We start from the raw sequence: 20,087 nt of genomic DNA, 5'->3' as shown, positions 1-20,087 counted from the left end.
GAAGAATAGTCTCCTTAAACCCTTAGATAAACACATAAATAAATAGTTTCCTACTCTGCAGTGTATAGGAGTGAGGGACAAAGGCAGTTTGTGTGGAAAGGACAATTAGAAACCCCAACAGGGGATTTGCTTTAAGTTTTAACCGCCACAGAGGAGCAGGGCTCCGTCTCCTGCAGCAGGAGGAAAAAACCTAATCAGGTTTAATGTTGTACTGGATTATGAATGCAAACCACAAGCCCAGGTGCGACCACCTGCACAGCAACAAAATGCACAGATAGCTGAGAGTAGCTGAAATTCTCAAAAGAAATAAATTCCCTATTAGCATTTAATAGCATTTCCCTGTAGCCTCCAAACCTCATTTAAATACACAAACTCTATCAGCAGATAATAAAGTTAACCAAGCGTAGCCCCTTAATTCTGCTGCACGTTATCCAAACAACAGCAAGTCGGCCTTTAAGAYATCAAATCAATGCTAATGTTTCACACTACCTGCCTGGAAGAAATTTCATGCTTAATTTCCATTTGTAATCTAGAAGATAATGTGGAAACTTTACTTAATTTTTTTTTCCCTGTAATTACTGTTCACACATTATCTCATGTTAGCACTGACTGGAAACCCAACCTGCAACACAAACACGGCTGTGCTACCAAGATAGAGAACATAATACCTTGTTGACTTCCAGGATTTCTCTCCTCTCCTCGCTGGTGAGGTGGCTCTGCCCGCCAGATCGGTCCTCATGTTTGGAGCCGTCGTCCTCCACAAAGGGTATCAGTTGCTGGGAAGGAGAGAGCAAACAAAAGTGTGGCTTTACTACTTACTGCAAGCAAAGCAGCTGCACTCAGATGACTGACGCAGATAAGGCGGCACCGTTACGCGGCACCCAAGATGCCAAATTTTAGTACTTCCATTTACTGCTTCTAAAAACAACTCAAGAAAAAACAAAAACATCCTGCCGGTGTTTTTGGCAATGAATTTATGATTTTTGGTGTCTGGAAATTGAACCATTTCAAAAACCTTCAGAATGTAGCGTCACAAATCAGCAGGCACTGCCCGTTACCTAGCAACCCCAGCAGAATTCCGCCCCGTCACCTAGCAACTAAAGCATAACTCGAGCAAGTTTGGTCAGCTGGTTTTACTGTTTTATGCGCCGTACAATGGCTGCTGGAAAAGACAAGTGTTTTGTTGTTGACTTATCATCCAGAAACCACTTGCTGTAATCTTGACGGTTGTGTAGGAGGCTCTACTTCTGCTTTTCTAAAATGTACAGTCATATAATTACGTGTCTGCAGCCATTTTCACGTGTGAATGTAAACTCTGAGTTAGGGGGCGTGGCCAGCAGCAGGGTATTCAGATTTAAAGACTAAAATCTCATTATTTAAGAATTATTTTGTGCAAAAATGTTTCTCATAACCCATATGCTAACTTGTTCAAGAAAGCATTATATGTCACCTTTAAGGTTTCATATTTATTGTAATAAAATCTGTTTTCAAAATAATCTGGATTTAATCCAAGAATTCAGCATTTTCATACTATTCTTTCTCGAATAATAAAACTGATATTTTATTCTCATGTAAAGTTTGGATTAACGTGTGCTCTCATCTCACTCTCAGATACAATGTGTGACCCATCAGCTGTCTTCTACTCTGGTTTCCAAGAAGCAACAGAAAAAAGGGGGATTGAGTGTAAGCTCTCCAGCTCCGGCGGTCTGATTCGCCTCTCTGTGAGAGGAGGAGACAGCGAGTGAGAGATTAATTCATTTTTAAACGCTCTGTGTGCTTGACCTTGTCTGCTTGACACCACCAAGAGGCTGATGTGCAAGAGATTTCAGGCTATGGCAGCATTCTGGGGAGCCGCCTGGGCCGCCGCATGCTTTCTGACGTCATACTGCCCCCTGCTGGTCAACAACAGGGGGCGATGGGAGGCGAGAAGCAAGTTTGCTGCACTTTTTTTAAAAGCTAGATTGTGCAAACTAAAACGAAGCAACTAAATACCTAATTATATCTTTTTGTAAGGGGAAATCATACTGGTTTTGCACACCCTAGACGGCTCCAGTAGGGATTTTATCTACACTCATTATGCGCATGAATATCACCATTTGGTGTTTTCTTTTGCTTCTTTTCTTGGCCGGATTATACAAATGACGTCAATAAATTATAAAAACAGGCTGTACATGTTTGGATTTAAGTGGATTTTCTGTAATTACACAGGCTAAAATGCAATATTTGACGAAATAATCCTTAGCAATTTGCAGAAAAACACATTCTGCTTCTGGCGTCATCCAGTTGAAAATCTAACATCCAAACTAGTGAATTTAAGGCGAAACTCCAGTATTAAGGCAAAGCTGAGGCCGTCAACATTCCAGATGTTTCCCGCTAGCTGGCGTTAGCTTCTCTAAAACCCCTTCTAATGTGAGCTTTGGCTTATTTTGTTCTGTTGGAACATCCAGAGTTAAAACATCTGGCTGAACGTGAAAAATTTGGAGGCAGTCATTTTTCATCATTCCATCCACTTTGTGCCACCATGTTTGACGATTGGTACAATTTGACCCTTCAAATATTATTGCAGTAATTATCCCAAAACGCCGCAGTCTTTGTCCTCTACAGTTTTAAGCAGGGGAACCAGAACCTATATTTAGTCTGAGTCCAAATCAAAGGGAACTTTGTAAAAATCTGTTAATAATCCAGAGGATTGCATTTGTTTTTCTTTGGTGCCTCAGATACCAAATGTTTTAGAACCAAACGTTCACTTCAAGTGAACAATTTACTACCTTTTTCCATGAAAGACAATGATTCAAAATCTATCCGAGTCCAGATGTTACCTTTAGACCATTTTAAAGCTGACTGAAATGAAAGACTTGCTGTTCATATCATTTTTGGGGAGAATTTCTAGGCAGCGTTACTTCTTCACTAAACCTTCCCCTTATTTATTTCTTCCTCTTASAGGCCTTTAGGATGAATTCACACSAGGCTTGTTTAGTCTAGTTTAACCAAACTCTGGCTTGTTTGTCTAGAAAGTTCAGTTCGCTTGCGGAGTTGTGAATCAAAYKGATGCGGACAAAGAAAGCAAACTTTGGTTCGCCTAAACGTAGGTCTTAGTTCAGCTGAAGTGAACTGTGGTGCAGTTTGAGTGACTCTGTGCATAAAAGCTCCAAAAGTAAAAAGTGGATTACAGCACAGGGCATTCTGGGTAAATACAAATAAAACAAACGCACGACTAGCGGAAGAAATGACTCTTGGTATTTGACCAAAGACAAGAGAAATCCTACCAACCACTAAAATCTGATGCTACTCCATTTTTGTTTACATTTTGCAAAGAAGGAAGTTGCGCTCATGTCTTCTTCAGAGGTTTTTGTGTCGTTTCCTTCACTGGTTCATGGTGTAGCGCCACCACAGGCGAGAAAGGGACCAGGTTTCTCAAAGGGTTAGCTGTGTTTGACAGAGTGCAGTGTGAATTTGAACCCCAGCAGCTGAAAATGCAGCAAATGTAGCAGCTTTTCTCCCCAATCCAAGTCTGCCAGGCTATCAGGTATGAAAACACACCAAGTATCTAAAGGTGTTATTCACAAATGAGAGGAAAATGGAGATGGATTGGTGYAGCATCTGAAAACAAAGAACTATTAAAATGGCTTAAATCTCAACCTGTTTAAAAGTATTTACACTATGCTTAAAAACTAGATCTGTGCCAAAAGAAATCCCACAAGATCAAAAGACTCCTGGTGAGAAGATCAGTCAAATATCCAACTATCAGCTCGTGGAAAGCAACAAAAACTGGTGAAGGTGTATTTTTAGGAGTACAGGGACTGTACGTCGCTTGTGTTTAGAGAAAACTCCAGTAAAATAAAGCTTATGTATGAATATATCCAAATTACTGACTGGACWGATATGAAACAAGCTTAGTTTATACAAGAAAAAGCAAAAATATTCCTGAAAGAACAAAGTCGCTGTTGGCAAAAACAAAGTTAAGCAAACATAATGGAGCCTCTCCAAAACTCTGACATTCATAGCAGACAAGATGATAAACACAGATTAGGCTGGAAAACCTCAGAGAAAACACTGTTTCACTCCAACTATTTTGGATAACTTTACTATAAACACCCCAAAGTTTTTGGTTAATTTCAGTTTAGCCTGAAGCTGTGCAGCTGCTTGATGACTGAAACGATCAAACTAATAACCAGAGCGAGAGGGAAACAAGCAAAACAAGAAAACCTGGAGGAAGAGAGGGCAGAAAGAAAGGTTCRTAAAATTCAAGCACTTTTCAAGGCAGGTTTTTCAAAAATTAATACAAATGAACTAGAAAAAAGACTTTGTAACTTAGACATTGTAATAGTATATTACAATGTCTAAGTTACAGTAGTATTCTATATTCTACAGTAGAGATAACGGAAACTAAAATAAAACAAAATGTTATTTTTGAAATGTTTCACACACCTTGTACACCTGACTGGTCAGAGAAAAGTAAAAAATAAAAAAAATCTTTATTAAAAAATGTTCTTGCTAAGTTTTCTCGCATTTAACAAGCAGAAATAATTTAATAACCTAAAACAAGATACATTTGGTCCGATTTAACTTCAGGTAGCAAGAAAAAAAGTATCTGTGTGTTTAAATTATCTGGTTTCAACTGTAAATACTAATTTAAGCTTTTAGTCAAACAATAGATTGCTAATTATTACAAAACTGTGCTGTTTGATTATTAGCATTTTTAAGGACCAAACCTTGAAAACACCTCACTGAAGTTCAAGCATTTTCAAGGATTTCCAAGAACCCTGAAAAGGTCAAAGTGAAATATTTAAATCTAAACTAAAGATGAAAGAGGTGAAACATTTCACCCATTTGGGTTTCAAAATCACCAATTAAGGATCAATAAAGGAAACCTTTAAATCCTGAGAGTTTCCTGGAAAAACTCCCAATCCAACCCGTGATCTTAGAAGAAGAAAGAACAACAACACTGACATCGAGTTGGACATTAAACCAAACTATAAGCTGCGTCCCAGAAGGAAAACAGAAATGTTTTTTCATCAGATCATTTAAGAGCAAAACCAATCCACGTATCGAATCCTGAGGGTCGACTCTGGCAAAGGAGCAGGAAGGAAATAAAATGTGCTGAGTCCAGCTGGGAAAAGATGGATKCAGAACGCTCTGTGCATGCGAGTCAGAGTAAATGCATGTGCAAGAATGTGCCCGTGTGAGTCACAACCCCGGCCTCCTCTRCAGAAAGATGGATGTGGTTTCCAGCCTGACAGAGAGGAATGAGCTAATGAAGTTCTCCAGGTTGCCTCGGTGAGACAAGAGGAAAAGGGCAGATGCAGAAAAAAAAGCGGAAACGGGAGAAAAAAGAAAACAAGTAATAAGAAAATAACAGGGTGAACGGATAAGGAGAGAGGGAAATGAAACAGCTTGACTGTTCGCTGCAGGAAATGACAAGAGCTGCGGCGGACTGGAGCAAGAGTGAAGTGGGAGAAAAGGAGAATTTGGTGCCTTGCAGAAAAATGTATGCTCCCTAAACCTTTTCCACCCAACAGCCACAGACTTAAATGTGTTTTATTTAAATTTTATGTGACAGTCCAGCACAAAGCAACGACTAACTGTGCAGCAGAAGGGAAAAGGTTTCAGCAAAATGTGAAAAGTAAACCATCCACATCATTAATTTGGTAGAGTCCACATGTAAGTAGGCCTGAAAATAACCAATTCTGCTGCACGATAAATTAGTTATTGCGATAAACGATAATATTTAAAAATAATGCACACATTCTTAAAGATCAATAAACTTTAAATTCTCACAAACATTTAATACTGGACCTGGAAGACATTTTAAAAATCCAAACCAAATAAAGCACAGAAAAAACAAGTAAAATAAATTATAAACAAAATTATCTTTAAAAAAAACAAAAAAAAGTGTTAATCCAGTTTTTAAATTATGCAAATAGAAATGATCGAGTTTGCTTTAATTTATCATGCGATTGATTGATTTATTGTTTATTGTGACAGGCCAACATGTATGTGACTTAATCTCGTTTGAATCCTTCAGTTTTTTAGAAAACTTCATGATTCGAACTGTATTATAAAGACCAAACAGTGAAACCAGAAGTGTCCAAACATGTGGTGACAGGACCCAAAAACGGTCGAGGTAAAAGCAGTCAAAGGACACAAAGATTATTAAAATATTTTAACGTTACATTTAAATTGGTACCTTATTAAGTGAAACATTAACCAACATTTAGATGGAAAAATTTAATGTTTCATCTGTTGATTTTTGTGTCTTTATGATGGAAACATTGAAATGTGCTCTACAAATAAAATTTGATTTGATTTTAACTACATATTTTAACAAAGGTTTGTTGTTGGTAGAAAAATGGTAAATAATTTTTTTTAAAAAGGACATAAAAGTGTTGTTTTCCTTCAATATATTCCAAATTATTAGAAACAGAGTTTGATCCACATTTCTTAAAAAATCTCRCTTCATTTAGCCTAGTTTAAGAAATTGGTGCGCAAAGTCTGCGTCCAAGTATAAATCTCTCGAGGTTGGAGGTCTTATTTTCTATAAAATTAAAGCAATAAATGTGGCTGATAAAAGAAGAATTCTGGGAAGGTTTTTTATTTGCCTGCATTATTTTTTTTAAGTGTTTGCCTCAGTGAATCTGCATAAACTGCCTGGAATGCTGAACCAAATTTGAGGTGTAACGCCATGCAGTCATAAAGTATGGCATACATATGGAGTCAGTCCTGTTCAATTCCATCCTCTTAAATTGCACTGATTTGCACATCTGCTGGCTGAAATGTCCTGGATTTAAAAACATTGAAGTTTGTAGTTGCAATGTGACGAAAAGGTTCAAAATGTATTACATGTCCAAGGAACTGTAAAAATAAAAACTGGCCTGCAGAAAAAGAGCCAATACTGAACAGAAAAAGGAAAAAAGCTCAACTAATCATGTAAAGATGGAGAAAGACGGGGGGAAAGCTGCAGCTAGCGCCAGCTGGAGAGGAAAGGAGCCTGATGTGTGCGCTCAGTCCAGCTGTTCATTAAACGGGTCTGCTGCTAATTAGGCTGCGATGAGGTCACACCGCTCGAGTCATTGATTCCACTTCCTGTTTCAGGCAGCCAATAGCGAGCTGCTGTCAGGCTGGCACCTGAATTTTCCCCGGGATGATAAACGAGGCAGCCGCTGGGCCAAAATCAACAACGCTCAGCCCCAGGCAAACACGGTGAGCTAAGKTATTGGCTGGTCAGCGCCGCTCTGGGTCTCCAGGGGAAATGAATACACATTTAAATAAAGGTGGAGGATGAAGGTGGAGGTCAGGCGGCAACAGCAGGAGGAAAATGCCGCCCTCATCGTAGATTTTGATTTAGAGGTGGAAAAACAAACCGCTGTTCAGATATTACTCAACACAAGGTTGGCATTAAACAGAAATTTGTTCCAATTTAAGACCCGTCTCCTCCCACATCCTCCATTTTCCCCAGTGGGAGTCTGGAGACCAGGATTAGCTCTGAGGCAATCTGTARAGATCGGGATGCGACTGCTGCAGCCGCAAATGCAATCAGAAAGCAGCGGAAAGCCAGGCTGCAGCGCTGCTGCACATGTGAAGAGCAMTCAGAGTGTTTAAGTCTGGGTGTGTGATTTCACATGTACCAAGAGCAAACAAGCCTGCATGTAGACCAGAGGTGAACCAATTAAATGTTACTAATCGATCGTTGAAATAATCGTCAACTAGTTTGACGATTATTTAACATTCGATCAATTGTTAATTAGAGCATACGGACTGTAAAAAAAATGCCGTTTGAAGGAACAAAAATGCAGTCAGATTTGTAATTAAGTCAAAACTGTACAAAATACATATACATTTTGCACTGAAGATAAAAAATAAACCTTTTCTGTCAATTATGTGGAATAATTTTAGCTTCACAAATTCTGTGAAAGGTATTTTKTTTAACTGCAGATCAATCCTTAGCTACAAATAATCAAGCAAACAGGAGGAATTATGTGTTACTAAATGTTAGGCAATAAAATATCAGTTTTATTTTTATTTTTTTAAAAAGGAATTCTATTATTAATTTGCATCTTTAAATATATTTTTAAATGGTTAAATGAAAATTGTGCAAAATATGACAATTTATTTTGTTCAAATAATCAATTAATCGTAAAAAATAATTAGTGGAATAATAGATAGGAATAAATAAATATAAAGCAGAAAAATGAAACTAATCTTGTGTTTAAAGGGAATAAATACATAACATGAATTACAGAGGGTCAAATTTATRTATTCTAAATTAAACTGTGTTAAATGTAGTAACTCAATCTGTTAACCTCTGACCTCTGGGGGGATGGAGTCCAGCCCGGCGCAGTTCTCGTTGCATTTGTCGTAGACCAGTCGCAGCTTCCGAAAAAGAACGGAAAGCATCCGGAGATGTTCCTGAAGTTTCCCCAGTCGGTCCTGATGCGTGTTGGGGTGATACGTCACTCCATTGGGTAGCTGAGAAGGAGAAGAGACACGGATGGTTAGAGACACGGATGGTTAGAGACACGGATGGTTAGAGACACGGATGGTTAGAGACACGCCTGGTTCATTTATCTGCCCCAAAGGACAAAATGAGGCAAAACTGTTGGACACTTTAATTTATTTAATCCCATAAATCCTGAATTTATCTCAAATTCTCCAAAAAAATACTTGTTTTTGCCATCAGACGTTAAGACAGCCTAAATGTAAATATGGCACCTAAAATTAGTGTAAATTTTTTAATCTCAGTTTGATTATTTTTATTGATGTTCTCAAACAAGACTTTTAACATTTTTGTACAATTATTGATGTTCATACTGTAGTGTTTTAAATACAGCTAAATACTTTTTAAAAAAAAAMCTTTACTGCTTTTATCCTATCTGAAAAAAACATAAAAAATAAACGCATATTATTACGGTACGTTCTTATGTAAATAATTTATTCTTTACTTATATAATTCTTCTACAATCTGAAGTAATCTTTTGATTCAAAGCTGTGTAATAAAAATAATTGCACAGAATTTAGTTTCTACAATTTTACATCCAGGTATTCCATTCCCAAGTCGCCTAGTGTCACTAAAAAGCCTCATACCCAAAATTACAAAAACCTTCGACTTTTGGTCACATGGTGTCTATTTTAATGTACAACCAGAAGACATTAGTAAGTGTAAATATATATTTTTATTACAGAATCTAGTTCAGGGTAAAGATTATTTACYGATTGTCGGCAAAATTCTATTTTAATTCAAAATTAATTCACATTTATTCTTCCATAAACCATGTGTAGTTCGCTTTGGTCACKTCTAACATTATTCTTAGAATATGAATCAATAAACATTTGTAGCAGTGATACACCTGCCTGGTTGCATTTGTAAAATAAGATGCATGAAGCTAATTAGCTTAGCTAGCATCTGAAGGGTTAAGGATCCAACATATTTTGAAATAAACACAACAACAGAAAAAGTTGTAATTGCATTAGACAGCTCAGATCTTCTGGGGCGYAGCTAACTTGCTTATTTAACGCAGCTTCACAGAACATATTCTTTTTACAAGATTAAATCCCAATTCAGCATCATCAAAACAAAGTCTTCCAGCACGGCTGGATGGATGTTTGTTTGTTTTCAGGATTACTGGCATTAAACTACAATGGTGTTAAAAGCAACAATGCATTCTTTCATTGAGAGGATCAACAAGCCTCTGAGGCTCCAATGTCTGATTATAAACATCCTACATAACATGAACAAGCCTGCCTGCGGGCGAACAAGGAGACAGAGAAACAGAGACGAGACGGGAATAAAGAGAGCGGAGGAGAGAGGATACAGGAAGAATTTTTATTAGTAAGACAGTCTGTGATCTAAAGAAACAAGTCACAACAATGTTGTTTGTGAATTCTGCTGAGCAAGAAGAATGCGTGTTTGGCTCTGATGCAAACATGCAGCAGGGAGAGCGACTCCGAGGACGATGGAGACGTTCAAGTTGACCTCGACTTTAAGAAAACCCAAAACCGAATGTGGATTCAGGGAAAACTGAGCAACAACCTAATAACTAAAAAGAATCAGAAGAAGATGAAATTTAGACATCAGCCTGACCTCAGAGGAAAAGACGACGGCCATTCTTGTAAACAGAGATGGGTAGTAACTAGTTATATCTACTTGAGTGGGAAAAAATGTGCCAGTTAACTTCAATGAAGAAAGAGCAAAGATGTACGACATAAACCTAAAGTTTATGTCAAAGTSAGACTTCTTGTTTGTACACAGGCTTTGTTGTTCTGGTGGTTTTTTATCTGCTGGAGATCAATAAGATACAATAAACACTATATATTAAAGTATATTACCCTGCTCTAATGAMCACATCACCTATTTAAGTAGTTTTATGCAACATTTATAACTGAAAAAGTGTCTCCTCTGCCAGAATGTTGCTTTAGTTTTAAAAATGCCACATTTTTGACATATTTTCACTTTATATTGTGTGTTTAATGACACCATTTTAAAATAGTAAATCAGATTTTTTTGATCAGTTACTCTGTACTTACTAGAGTTTCAAATGCTTGTCTTGAAAAGCTACATTTTGTTTTTGAGTAAAATTTTTACCTACTCCACCCATTTCCACTTGTGAACAAAATAAGCAGTTAGCTAAAAACATCAGGCAAGAAATGAATTCTGTGAAGATATCAGCATTTATTCTTCAGAGCCCCTCTAATTGTTTTGATATTAGAATTAAAACTCTGTTTTCAGCTACAGCTTCATGGGAGACAAAGTGGAGGTGGTTGGGGAGAATAAATGTCGGCGTTCACCTGGAAAACAGACTGAACTGAAGGGACAGAGCAGACAATACTGAAAGTTTCTTAAGGAAACTTCGATCCTTCAGGGTTTACAACCAGATGCTGCACAGATTCAACAACCTGATCTGTTCTGGTTCTACTCTGGAAGATCTGGAGTTGGTGAAAAGARATTCTTCATAGAAATCAAGAACATTTGATTTTTATGAAGCATACGTTTCATGAGTCTGCGTTAGAACAGCCATGTTTTCAGTCAGAGGCTTCTCTAGATCTRTTGCAACAGAGACTGCTACAGGAGATACGACATGATCACAGCCATCAGCATCAGAACCTTGTGAAGTACAAATTACAAAGACATTTGATAATTACACCAGAGCGGTGAGTATTATTATTATTATTGTGTCAAATGAATTAGMTTTTTGGCTGTTAAAACTTATGCAAAAACTCATAAAACTTGGCGGATGCATCAGGCTTGTGTGACAATTACATATTATAAATCCAGGAAAAGTGATGGTTGGACGGACAGAACTTTCAAACAACTGCATTTTTTCTCCCAACTTCTTCATTTAACTCTTATCTCCATAACAATAATGTGGAAGATACTTAAAATATTTTAAACTAGGCGTCTTCTAATGTACCAAAGGTGACTAAATTATTACAAGTTTAACTTTTTTCCTGTACTTAAAAAAAAAAAAAAAAGAGTACATTAATTTTGCGGTCGCACTAAGCCAAGTTGTCGTCATCATTTGTCAGAGTGATATGTGCATTTATTTTGGTAGAACCACTGGACAAACTTTAAAAAACATCTAATCCATAAAGTTTGTACACATGCTGCACGATTTCATGTCATAGTGAGGCACATGGACTGTGAAACAGCAGCTAAAGTCCAAAATAACATATCTACTAACTTACAGGAGCTCTGAGTCCTTGAAAGCAAATTAGAAAGGATAAAAAAAAGTGACTCAAAACGTGAGCAGGTAGAAACAGACCTGCATGTTCCTGAGTAGCTGAAAGATCTCCATCGTCCTGAGGACGATGTCTTGGACAGTCTCCTGGCCGATGCGACACAGTGAGGAAGTGTTGACATCTCTGGCAGCCTGGGTCTGCTGCTGCTGCTGTTGGGGCGGAGGAGGCTGACCAACGAAAGGAGGCACTAGAGGAGGGGTCGTCATGGAGACGGCAGGTCAGGATGCTGAAGGAGGAGAAGGAGCAGCAGGTTTGGGTCCGGGTGGAGTCTCCTTTAAGGCTGAACTACATCAGCACACCTTCACATTCCTTCAAAAAAAGGAAATTTCAATCCATATTACTGGTTTAATTGGAAACAAAGAACATTTTACATCACTATAATGAAAATACAAGCAACTCTACAAGTTTAACAGCTGTTACACACACTCATCGTTACAATACAAGTCAGACATTACATTTTAAACAAGTTTTACGTTAGTTAATAGCTTTAAAAATGTTATTGCGGACTTTCAACAGCCCCTTGTCATAATAAGTAACGGAAAGAAATTTTTGCCTAAGCTAACTCAAACCATACAACTTCATCTTCGTTTGCTTTAGTGTAATCAAACTGACCCGACGCGACAATAAACGCTGCATTTTACTGAATGTTGATGTTAACAGCTAATTAAACGACGGGTGATGTTACCTTTGAGGTGATAATTTTTCTCTTTCGTTGACATTTTAAGCCCTGCTAAAACAACCAAGCTTCTCTTGGGCACAGCTGCTGCTAAGTGTATCTTAGTATCGCGAGAGTACGTCGTTCCAGAAATCATGCAGTAAATTCCAGAATAGGTGCGCCGCTGTCTTTCTTCTTCTTTTGGTTCCCTTCCGTCGCCTTTCTTCTTGTTATTTTTTCTAGATTTAGTTATCATATAAAATATTATTCTCTAATATTGATGATAGACTCCACATTTTTTCCCTGTATGGGAGAAATGTCTTGTTGAAAAAGCATTGCGCACTGCACATTTGCTTAGGTTAATCTTGATGTATTTTTTTATATAGAGAAACAGCGCCCCCAGCTGGTATGTCATTTGTACAACATTAATCGCCACACATGCTAGACAGCTTGGCACCAGATTCAGTTTTCCATGTCTGCGACGCCGCCATATTGGGAGGGTCAACTTGTCGTTTTCCAGTATTCAGAGTACAGGAACTGAAACTTTTCTACAATAGTGACTGCATACTGAAAATATTCTTTGTATAGCCAAAAATGAATTTAATTATATTTTATTGTATGAAAAAAAGCCTCTGGACTAATTTAGCGCAATACAGCTGAATGCTACAAACTTATTCAGTCTATGAATGTCTGCTATGACCAGCTCTGTTAAATGTGCTTCTGTCTTTATTTGTACAGATTTGAAATCACTTTCAGAAATTTTGTTCTCTCTCCGATTGTATAAGATTTTTATTTAAAAAGAGAAAGATTTGTCTTGTAGGTTGAAAAGCATCCTATTGCAGAATTCCTATTATTAATTTCAAAGTTCACCCTTTAAAATTCTGTCATCTGACAACTAGTCATCTGTGACTAGAAACTAATTGTTTTTACACCTTTTCTTGGCAGAGTAAAATCCAAACTAATTGTCATCTGACAATTAGTTTGTGTAATCAAAACTTGAACTGTTTTTTTTAAAGAAATCGGATTTTACTCTGCCAAGAAAAGGTGTAAAAATACAATCTTGCTTGTGTTACCACAACTTCTTAATTAAAAAAAAAAAACAATTGAAGGTTGACTTGAAGCAAAATGCATGTTTTCTTTCTCTTCCTGAGCGATTTATCACTGCAAAGCAAAAAGAAAGTGTCAATCATAGGTAGATTTTTAACGTGTTGCTGGGGTCAAACCGCAAGGAGTAAAAAATGAGCATCAAAGATCTTCATCTATCACAGTGGCAGAAATCGTATCATTTTCACATTTGCACATCTCGTCATCTCTGCTCGCCTCAGACAGCATACTGTACCTGAAAGAAAGCAGCTGCTTTTACCCGCAGCTTCAAAACAGATTAAACTGGAAAGAGCTTCACTGAACGGCATCAGAGGTGCTGCAGTCTGAACAAACAGACAGAATATATCCAGATAGAATAATAAAAACAGGAAACAAGCTATTTTAAAGTCAAAAATAACCTGGAAATTAGCTTTACCGGTCATCACTTTCAAGAAAACGTAGTAGTAATTATTAGCTTAAGGGGTATCAGCACTAAAAGGGATTATCTTTGCACTCTCTAGTGCATTACTCATGCTTTAATTAAATATGTGGCTCCTCCAGGGAAATACGCTGGAATGAAGAGAGAGCAGTGAGTTACTCTGAGGGCAGCTGCATCTAAAGTCCATTCAGCTCTTCAAAGCAAATTCACTTGAAAGAGCCGGGATTAGAGCTAAATATTCAGTTAATGCGCAGTAAAATGATACAAAAAGGGCATTTACTGACCACTTTAATATTTTAATTTTATGCTACAATAATTTTAGTTTTCCTCATAGTTAGATGGCATGAAGAACAATTAATTTAAATTTCAGTGTTGACTGAGTGGATCAAATAAAACATTTAAATAATTCCAATAGTTCATTAAGTTTTACAATGTAAAAAATAGATATTTTCTCTTTAAACCACATGTATCAAACTCGAGGCCCGTGGGCCAAATCCGGCCCGCCGTAGTTTTTCATGTGGCCCTATTGTAATGTGCTTAAATATTACTTCATGAATCAAATCAATTGAGTTTTTATCTGTTTACTGTCAAATTATATCAATCAGTCCTTCCAGTTTCTTGCGAATTATGGTGGAAATTCACACAAAACCAAATTCCCCAATTCTTTTGCACTAATAATTGGGAGCCTATTACAAATTTTTCTCAAAAATTGTCAGATTTTACTTACTAAATAGCTGCTTGGGTTTTAATGTGTCATATTATAATCCATAATCTATACAGCAAGTAATAAAAAGTCACATTTACCAACATAAGTACAAATATCAAAATATTTCCAAATTAGTACCATAAACACTTTGAATTTTATTCCAAAAAAAACAACTAAAAGTCCCCAAAAGTATCACAAAATCCTGGTGGGGCTTAATAAATGTTCAATAGTATTTAATTTTAAGAATTCATTGACATTTTAACAGCGTGTGAAAGAGTTTTATCAATACATTTTGGCACAACCGGCCCTTTAAGAGCATTCAGGATCTTCATTTGGCCCAAAACTAAAATGAGTTTGACAACGGCTGCTTTACACAAACTGCTATCATGCCAACACATACAGTGTCTTCCAAAAGCATTGTGTTTATTTGTATTCAGCACCTTGACTCAACATTTAAGAATCAATAAAAATATATAAAAGACACTCAAATTTTTAAATTCAGAAAGAAGAAAAATTAGAGTTTAATGTGATTTTTTTTTTTTTTGCAGTAAGTCGTTAAACTATTACAGCTTGTGCCATCATAATTAAATACACACAATTATAGGAATTAGTACAAAGTGCACTTAAAATGCAGTAACATAAGTTTGTCTGAGACACTGCAGTAAAAGAAGACGTCTCCCGGGCCGTCCTAGTTGCTATGGAAACGAGTCTGGTCGGGTTCCTAGTTTTGAGGATTTTCACACAGCGTACATCCAGGCTTCAGGTCAGCCTGCCGCTCCATTTGAATGGTAATGGAGTGGAAGTTGTAGGAGGAGAAACAGGCCTGGGTCATTTCCCTCAGGACGGTCTGGGCATCAACCGAATCATCTGGAGAAACGGAGACAGACAGAAAACAACACTTACAATTTACTTATTCTATGTGTAACTGAAATGCTGTTGACATCTAAAGTGAAGAGACCAATAAAGCCGAGAGTTTATTACAATAAACAAATTTAAAAAAAATTTATATAAGGTATATTTTAGTTCGAAAAAGCAAAAATGTGACTAGGTGGCCTTTTTATTACATAGGATTGGATGATATGGCTAAAAAAAAGTTTGGTTTCACAATATAGTTGTTTCTTATCAGTCAATATTGATAATTATTGATTTTTTTCATTGTTTTAAACAAACTGCTGGGCTGACTTCCCTGTTTTATCCACAGTTTTCACTTCACTCCGCTGTTTTTTTTATTTTTAAGCAGTTATGAGGCACAGTGGTGGAATCTAAAACTTCTACTGTGGCAGTTACTCAGCAGGTTGTTGCTAGGCAACCAAAGAACGTGTTGCTAGGTAACCAAAGAGCAAGCGAGTCAGTTGATTCCACCAACTGACTCACTGAGGGGGCGTTTACATGACAACGATCCAACAAAAACGGCACTTTTGTTCCGTTTTTGTTGGATCGTTTACACGATAACGTTCTAATTACGATCTGTGTTTACACACAGTAACGGTACACATCGAAAACGTGTAATGCTCTCGCTGCGCCTAGTTGGTGCTAGGTTCTTTGAAACTTTGAAAGTGCGCATGTGTTTAAAAAAAAGTTGTACTTGAAGGCATGTGGATTTGCGTGAGAAAACAGCATTGTGTGCGTCTGATTAGGGCGCATGCAGTTRGAAAAAGTGGGATAACTTTGCTGAAACACCTTGTTTGAGCTTTCACGATGTCTGTAGCGAGCCCCGGACTGGAAGCTGTTTATTGTTTTTACCTTGGAATGGCCAACAGTCTGTTATTCCTATATCAATTTGATMAAATAGGAGTTCCCRCACGTCCCATATYCGTGTCCTCTGTTACCTTTTTCAGCAGTTAAAACAGTTTTATCCGTCGCTAACAAGTCGTAACTTGTTTTTCCGAGCCGCCTTCAAACGCAACATGAAAGCTTAGACGCTTGCGCTGRGTTTACACCTGTGAGGCAGCGGGAGACCTGCTGCTGCTGCGCAGGTGTGTGTTAGAATCATGGAGGTAAACCAGAAAAACGTAAACGACTGAGAAAAACGACTGAGTTGAGTAAAGCTGTTGGATGCAGGTGATGTTAGCTAAAAGATGACTAGCTAATATCAATACAGCACGTTAAGCTTGTTAACAAGTAGCCTGTATGCTACTGATGTTGTTGTCTATGTTCAGCTACGTAGATTCATTTTGCCCCCCAAAATAAGTCGATGCCCCTCCTGTTAAACTCGTCTGTAGCTGGGGCTGGTCCGTAGTTCTCTAGATAAGAGCGCTGAGCAAGCAGSCGTGTATTTTGCCACCTGGGCGGTGCGGAGCGGTGAAGAGACGCTGAGGGAACCGAATCTGATGGGGAAACGGTAACACCAGCATTGTGAGTAGTTTCTTCTTCTTCTTCTTCTTCTGTGGATTGCAGGAAGCAGCTATGTTTTGCGTCATACTATGTATGAGCCGGGGATTCTCTGGAAGAAAAGATCCGTTTTCTAGGTTTACACGACAACGGAAAACGGTACGTTTCAGAAATATCGCACTCTGGAACCCGTTTTCAATCTGTGCCGTTGTTAGAGAAAACATTCCGTGGTTTCGTGTAAATGCGCACTACAAACGCAACAAAACTCTCCCGTTTCCCCCCAAAATCGTTGTCGTGTAAACGGGGCCTGAGTTGAGTTGCTAAAGCCTTTCCTCTGCTTATATCTCCCAGAATGCAGTGCGGTTCAATGAAATTACTGAATATTTTATCACACGTATCATTTATGAATACTGATCCCATTTCTAATCTGATTCTTGTTACCGATTTATTCTCCAGCCATATTATAATGTATTGTTTTGAACCACAATGCCAACTCTTAACAACTAATTGAAATACAAAACAATCTGTGAAATAAATGACTGACTTTTCTCACCTATTGCTATGTGTGCAGACAGAACTGCCTGATTCATGGTGAGCGCCCAGATGTGAAGGTTGTGAACCGCTTTGACTCCGTTTACAGCCAACAAACGGTCTCGCACATCACTGTACCGCACCCCCGATGGCGTACCTGCAACACAGTTGGGAAAAACAACAAAGGCAAAACTGAGAGAAAATGAGCTAAATCTATGATAATGTATACTAAAAGTGTAGTGATGACCTTACCCTCCATTAGAACAAGAAGGATGTCCCTCATGATGGTGAAGGTGGTGCATAGGACCAGAATGGAGAACAAGAAGGTGCAGATTGGATCAGCGATTTTATATTCTGGCTGGAAGCAAAAAAATAAATAAATCAAAAAACATAACTTAATAAATAGCTATATAATAAAATGCTACATTTTTTTTATGAATAAATTAGATCTCTCTTTTAAGCACAAGAGCAAATTATCTTGGTGAAATCCTTAAAAGGGCAGCTGCAATGAAAACAAATCTTTTGTTTTGGACTGGAGACCATTCCCAAAGCAGGAAGTGGATCATGGGGCATTTTAAAACTTCTACTGTGGCTGTTACTCAACAGGTTGTTGCTAGGCAACCAAAGAACGTGCCAGGGTTGCTAGGTAACTCACAGGCTAGAATCTAAAACTAGAGGAAGAAAAGACTCATTGACTTTTACCAAACGCAAAAGAGAAATCCGACAACCGCTAAAACCTGACACTACTCCACTTTTGTGAAGCAGGAAGTTGCGCTCAGTGTCTTCTTCGGTGGTTTTTGTGCTGTTTCAACACAGGCGAACAGTGCAGCGTGAAAGCGAATCATCAGCCGAAAACGTAAAATAATGTTCTAATGTTGGGTCCCAATCGAACCGAGTCTGCCGGACTGTCAGGTGTGAAAACGCCCTAAAACACCTTCCTGTTCAAGATTATCTTTGAGTTTAAATTAAAACTTTATGAAAACTATTAAGACCATTTCAGTAATTTTCAAAGATATAGTAGTTTCACAATAACAACTTTTAATTAATAAAATAAGACTTGAGATGAGGAAAAACTTGCATATTTCTATCTCTCAGACATTTTAAACATCCGTTTGCAGTTTCTACCACATAAAAAAAACACACTCTTTAAAGCCGAGTTTGGGTTTGAGCCCAAATGCAGAACAAGATACCTTGAAGAAGATGATGATGGCACTGACGAGCACGCTAACACTTTGGAGAAGGTCTCCCATCACATGCACAAAAGCTGCTCGCACACTTGCATTCGCCTGCTGAGCCCTCTTTCCTAACACGCATAAAAATAACGAACATTCACATCATGTTACGCCATTTTAGTGTCTCAATGATGTTGCTGTTCTTCGATTGTACCGTTGCCTGCATGGTTTTCTTCCATGTCTATGCAGTCGTTTGAATAGATGTTGTTTGGGCTCTGAGTCTTTTCTTTTCCTCTCTTGGGACTGTGACTGTGTCCATGTGAGGCGAGTCCACCGTGACTGTGGCCGTGACCCGACTGGTGAAGGGTTAAAGCCATTCTGTTGGAAAATAAGGACCAATTTCAATCAGCGCTATAAGAAATGCTGTTCTTCAACCTGTTAAACAACAATTATTGAATACTTTAGCATAAATAACAACTATTTACTCACATAATGTTGGCCACCACTGCACAGCCTGAGGTAATGAGCATCACGTGGCCCTCGATCTCGTAGTCATCATGGACGATGCGCTCCACAGCGAGATAAACCAGCACTCCTGTGACGATCCAGATGGTGAAAACTGACAGCAGAGCCCCCAAGATTTCTGCATGGACAACGAAACAACGTTGCAAAGAAATCAGTTGAGAATTCACCAGAAAACATAACCAAACATTGACCAAATGGTTATGGGGCAAGAAGCTGACCTTATTTTACCAGGTAGTTGCTTCTATCCTAACCTAAACTAGTTTCTTAGAAATGTTTTTGGCAGAGCAATAGTAATTTAAGATTCAGCCTAAAACTGGATCTGGAATTGCAGCTACTAAAATGAAATTTGTGCAGGATGAAAAAGATGCTAGCTTGTTATTATCAGTTAGTTTATAACCATGAAGTTAATTAACCACGTGCTACCAAGAAGCTAACTTTCCATCCACACTCTTAAGACATTTAGGGCCATTAAAAAAAAAATGTATACACTTGGAATAAAAATAAACTCCATACAGAAAGAGCTTGAGGGATTTATAACCAGAGCCTTATTAATGCAGCACAAGAGTATTAACAACTGCATCCATTAAAGAAGCTAGCATGTAGCAAATTAGTAATCTATCTTCATTTTTAGTTAACAAGGATCCGACTAGAAAAAACAACAAAAAAGGAAAAAACAAAGATTCGTGGCATCGTTCCAGTAGTAGTATCTGGTCATCTCACAGTCCTGTGTGTCCCCAAGATACCTGCACTAAAGATTAGCTAGCTAGTAGGAACTGCTAGCTAGCAAAGTAGCTGCAGGCTAGCCAAAAAATACTATGGTAGTGTTGAGAAAAATTATTATTTTGAGTGTTTAACACAGTTTAAACCTTTTAGAACGAATTTCTTAAGTTTGAACAGGTTTGTGTTAGTGAT

At 37.8% G+C, this 20,087-nt stretch overlaps 2 protein-coding genes across 3 annotated transcripts in view; both read right to left on the bottom strand.

Annotated features, from left to right (window-relative positions):
- The window catches only part of med30 (mediator complex subunit 30), a 52,696-nt gene extending 40,167 nt beyond the window's left edge, over nt 1–12,529 (bottom strand). For both annotated transcript variants that reach the window (XM_008422743.2, XM_008422744.2), the window contains exons 1-4: nt 12,419–12,529; nt 11,757–12,042; nt 8,308–8,466; nt 669–776 (exon numbers count right to left, since the gene is read on the bottom strand). In XM_008422743.2, coding sequence (XP_008420965.1) covers nt 669–776; nt 8,308–8,466; nt 11,757–11,939 — 450 coding nt within the window. In that variant the 5' untranslated portion in view covers nt 11,940–12,042; nt 12,419–12,529. The remainder of the gene's footprint in view (nt 1–668; nt 777–8,307; nt 8,467–11,756; nt 12,043–12,418) is intronic.
- A 2,484-nt stretch (nt 12,530–15,013) lies between these two features.
- Nucleotides 15,014–20,087, bottom strand: part of slc30a8 (solute carrier family 30 member 8) — a 9,972-nt gene continuing 4,898 nt past the window's right edge. The window contains exons 4-9 of the mRNA XM_008422741.1: nt 19,140–19,293; nt 18,865–19,028; nt 18,669–18,781; nt 17,731–17,836; nt 17,501–17,635; nt 15,014–15,483 (exon numbers count right to left, since the gene is read on the bottom strand). Of these exons, the coding sequence (XP_008420963.1) occupies nt 15,338–15,483; nt 17,501–17,635; nt 17,731–17,836; nt 18,669–18,781; nt 18,865–19,028; nt 19,140–19,293 (818 nt within the window). The 3' untranslated portion in view covers nt 15,014–15,337. The remainder of the gene's footprint in view (nt 15,484–17,500; nt 17,636–17,730; nt 17,837–18,668; nt 18,782–18,864; nt 19,029–19,139; nt 19,294–20,087) is intronic.

Source organism: Poecilia reticulata, linkage group LG11 (assembly GCF_000633615.1).
Source record: "Poecilia reticulata strain Guanapo linkage group LG11, Guppy_female_1.0+MT, whole genome shotgun sequence".
NCBI classification, from domain to species: domain Eukaryota; kingdom Metazoa; phylum Chordata; class Actinopteri; order Cyprinodontiformes; family Poeciliidae; genus Poecilia; species Poecilia reticulata.
Note: the sequence above shows the minus strand (reverse complement) of the source record. Positions and strands in the feature narration are given on the sequence as shown.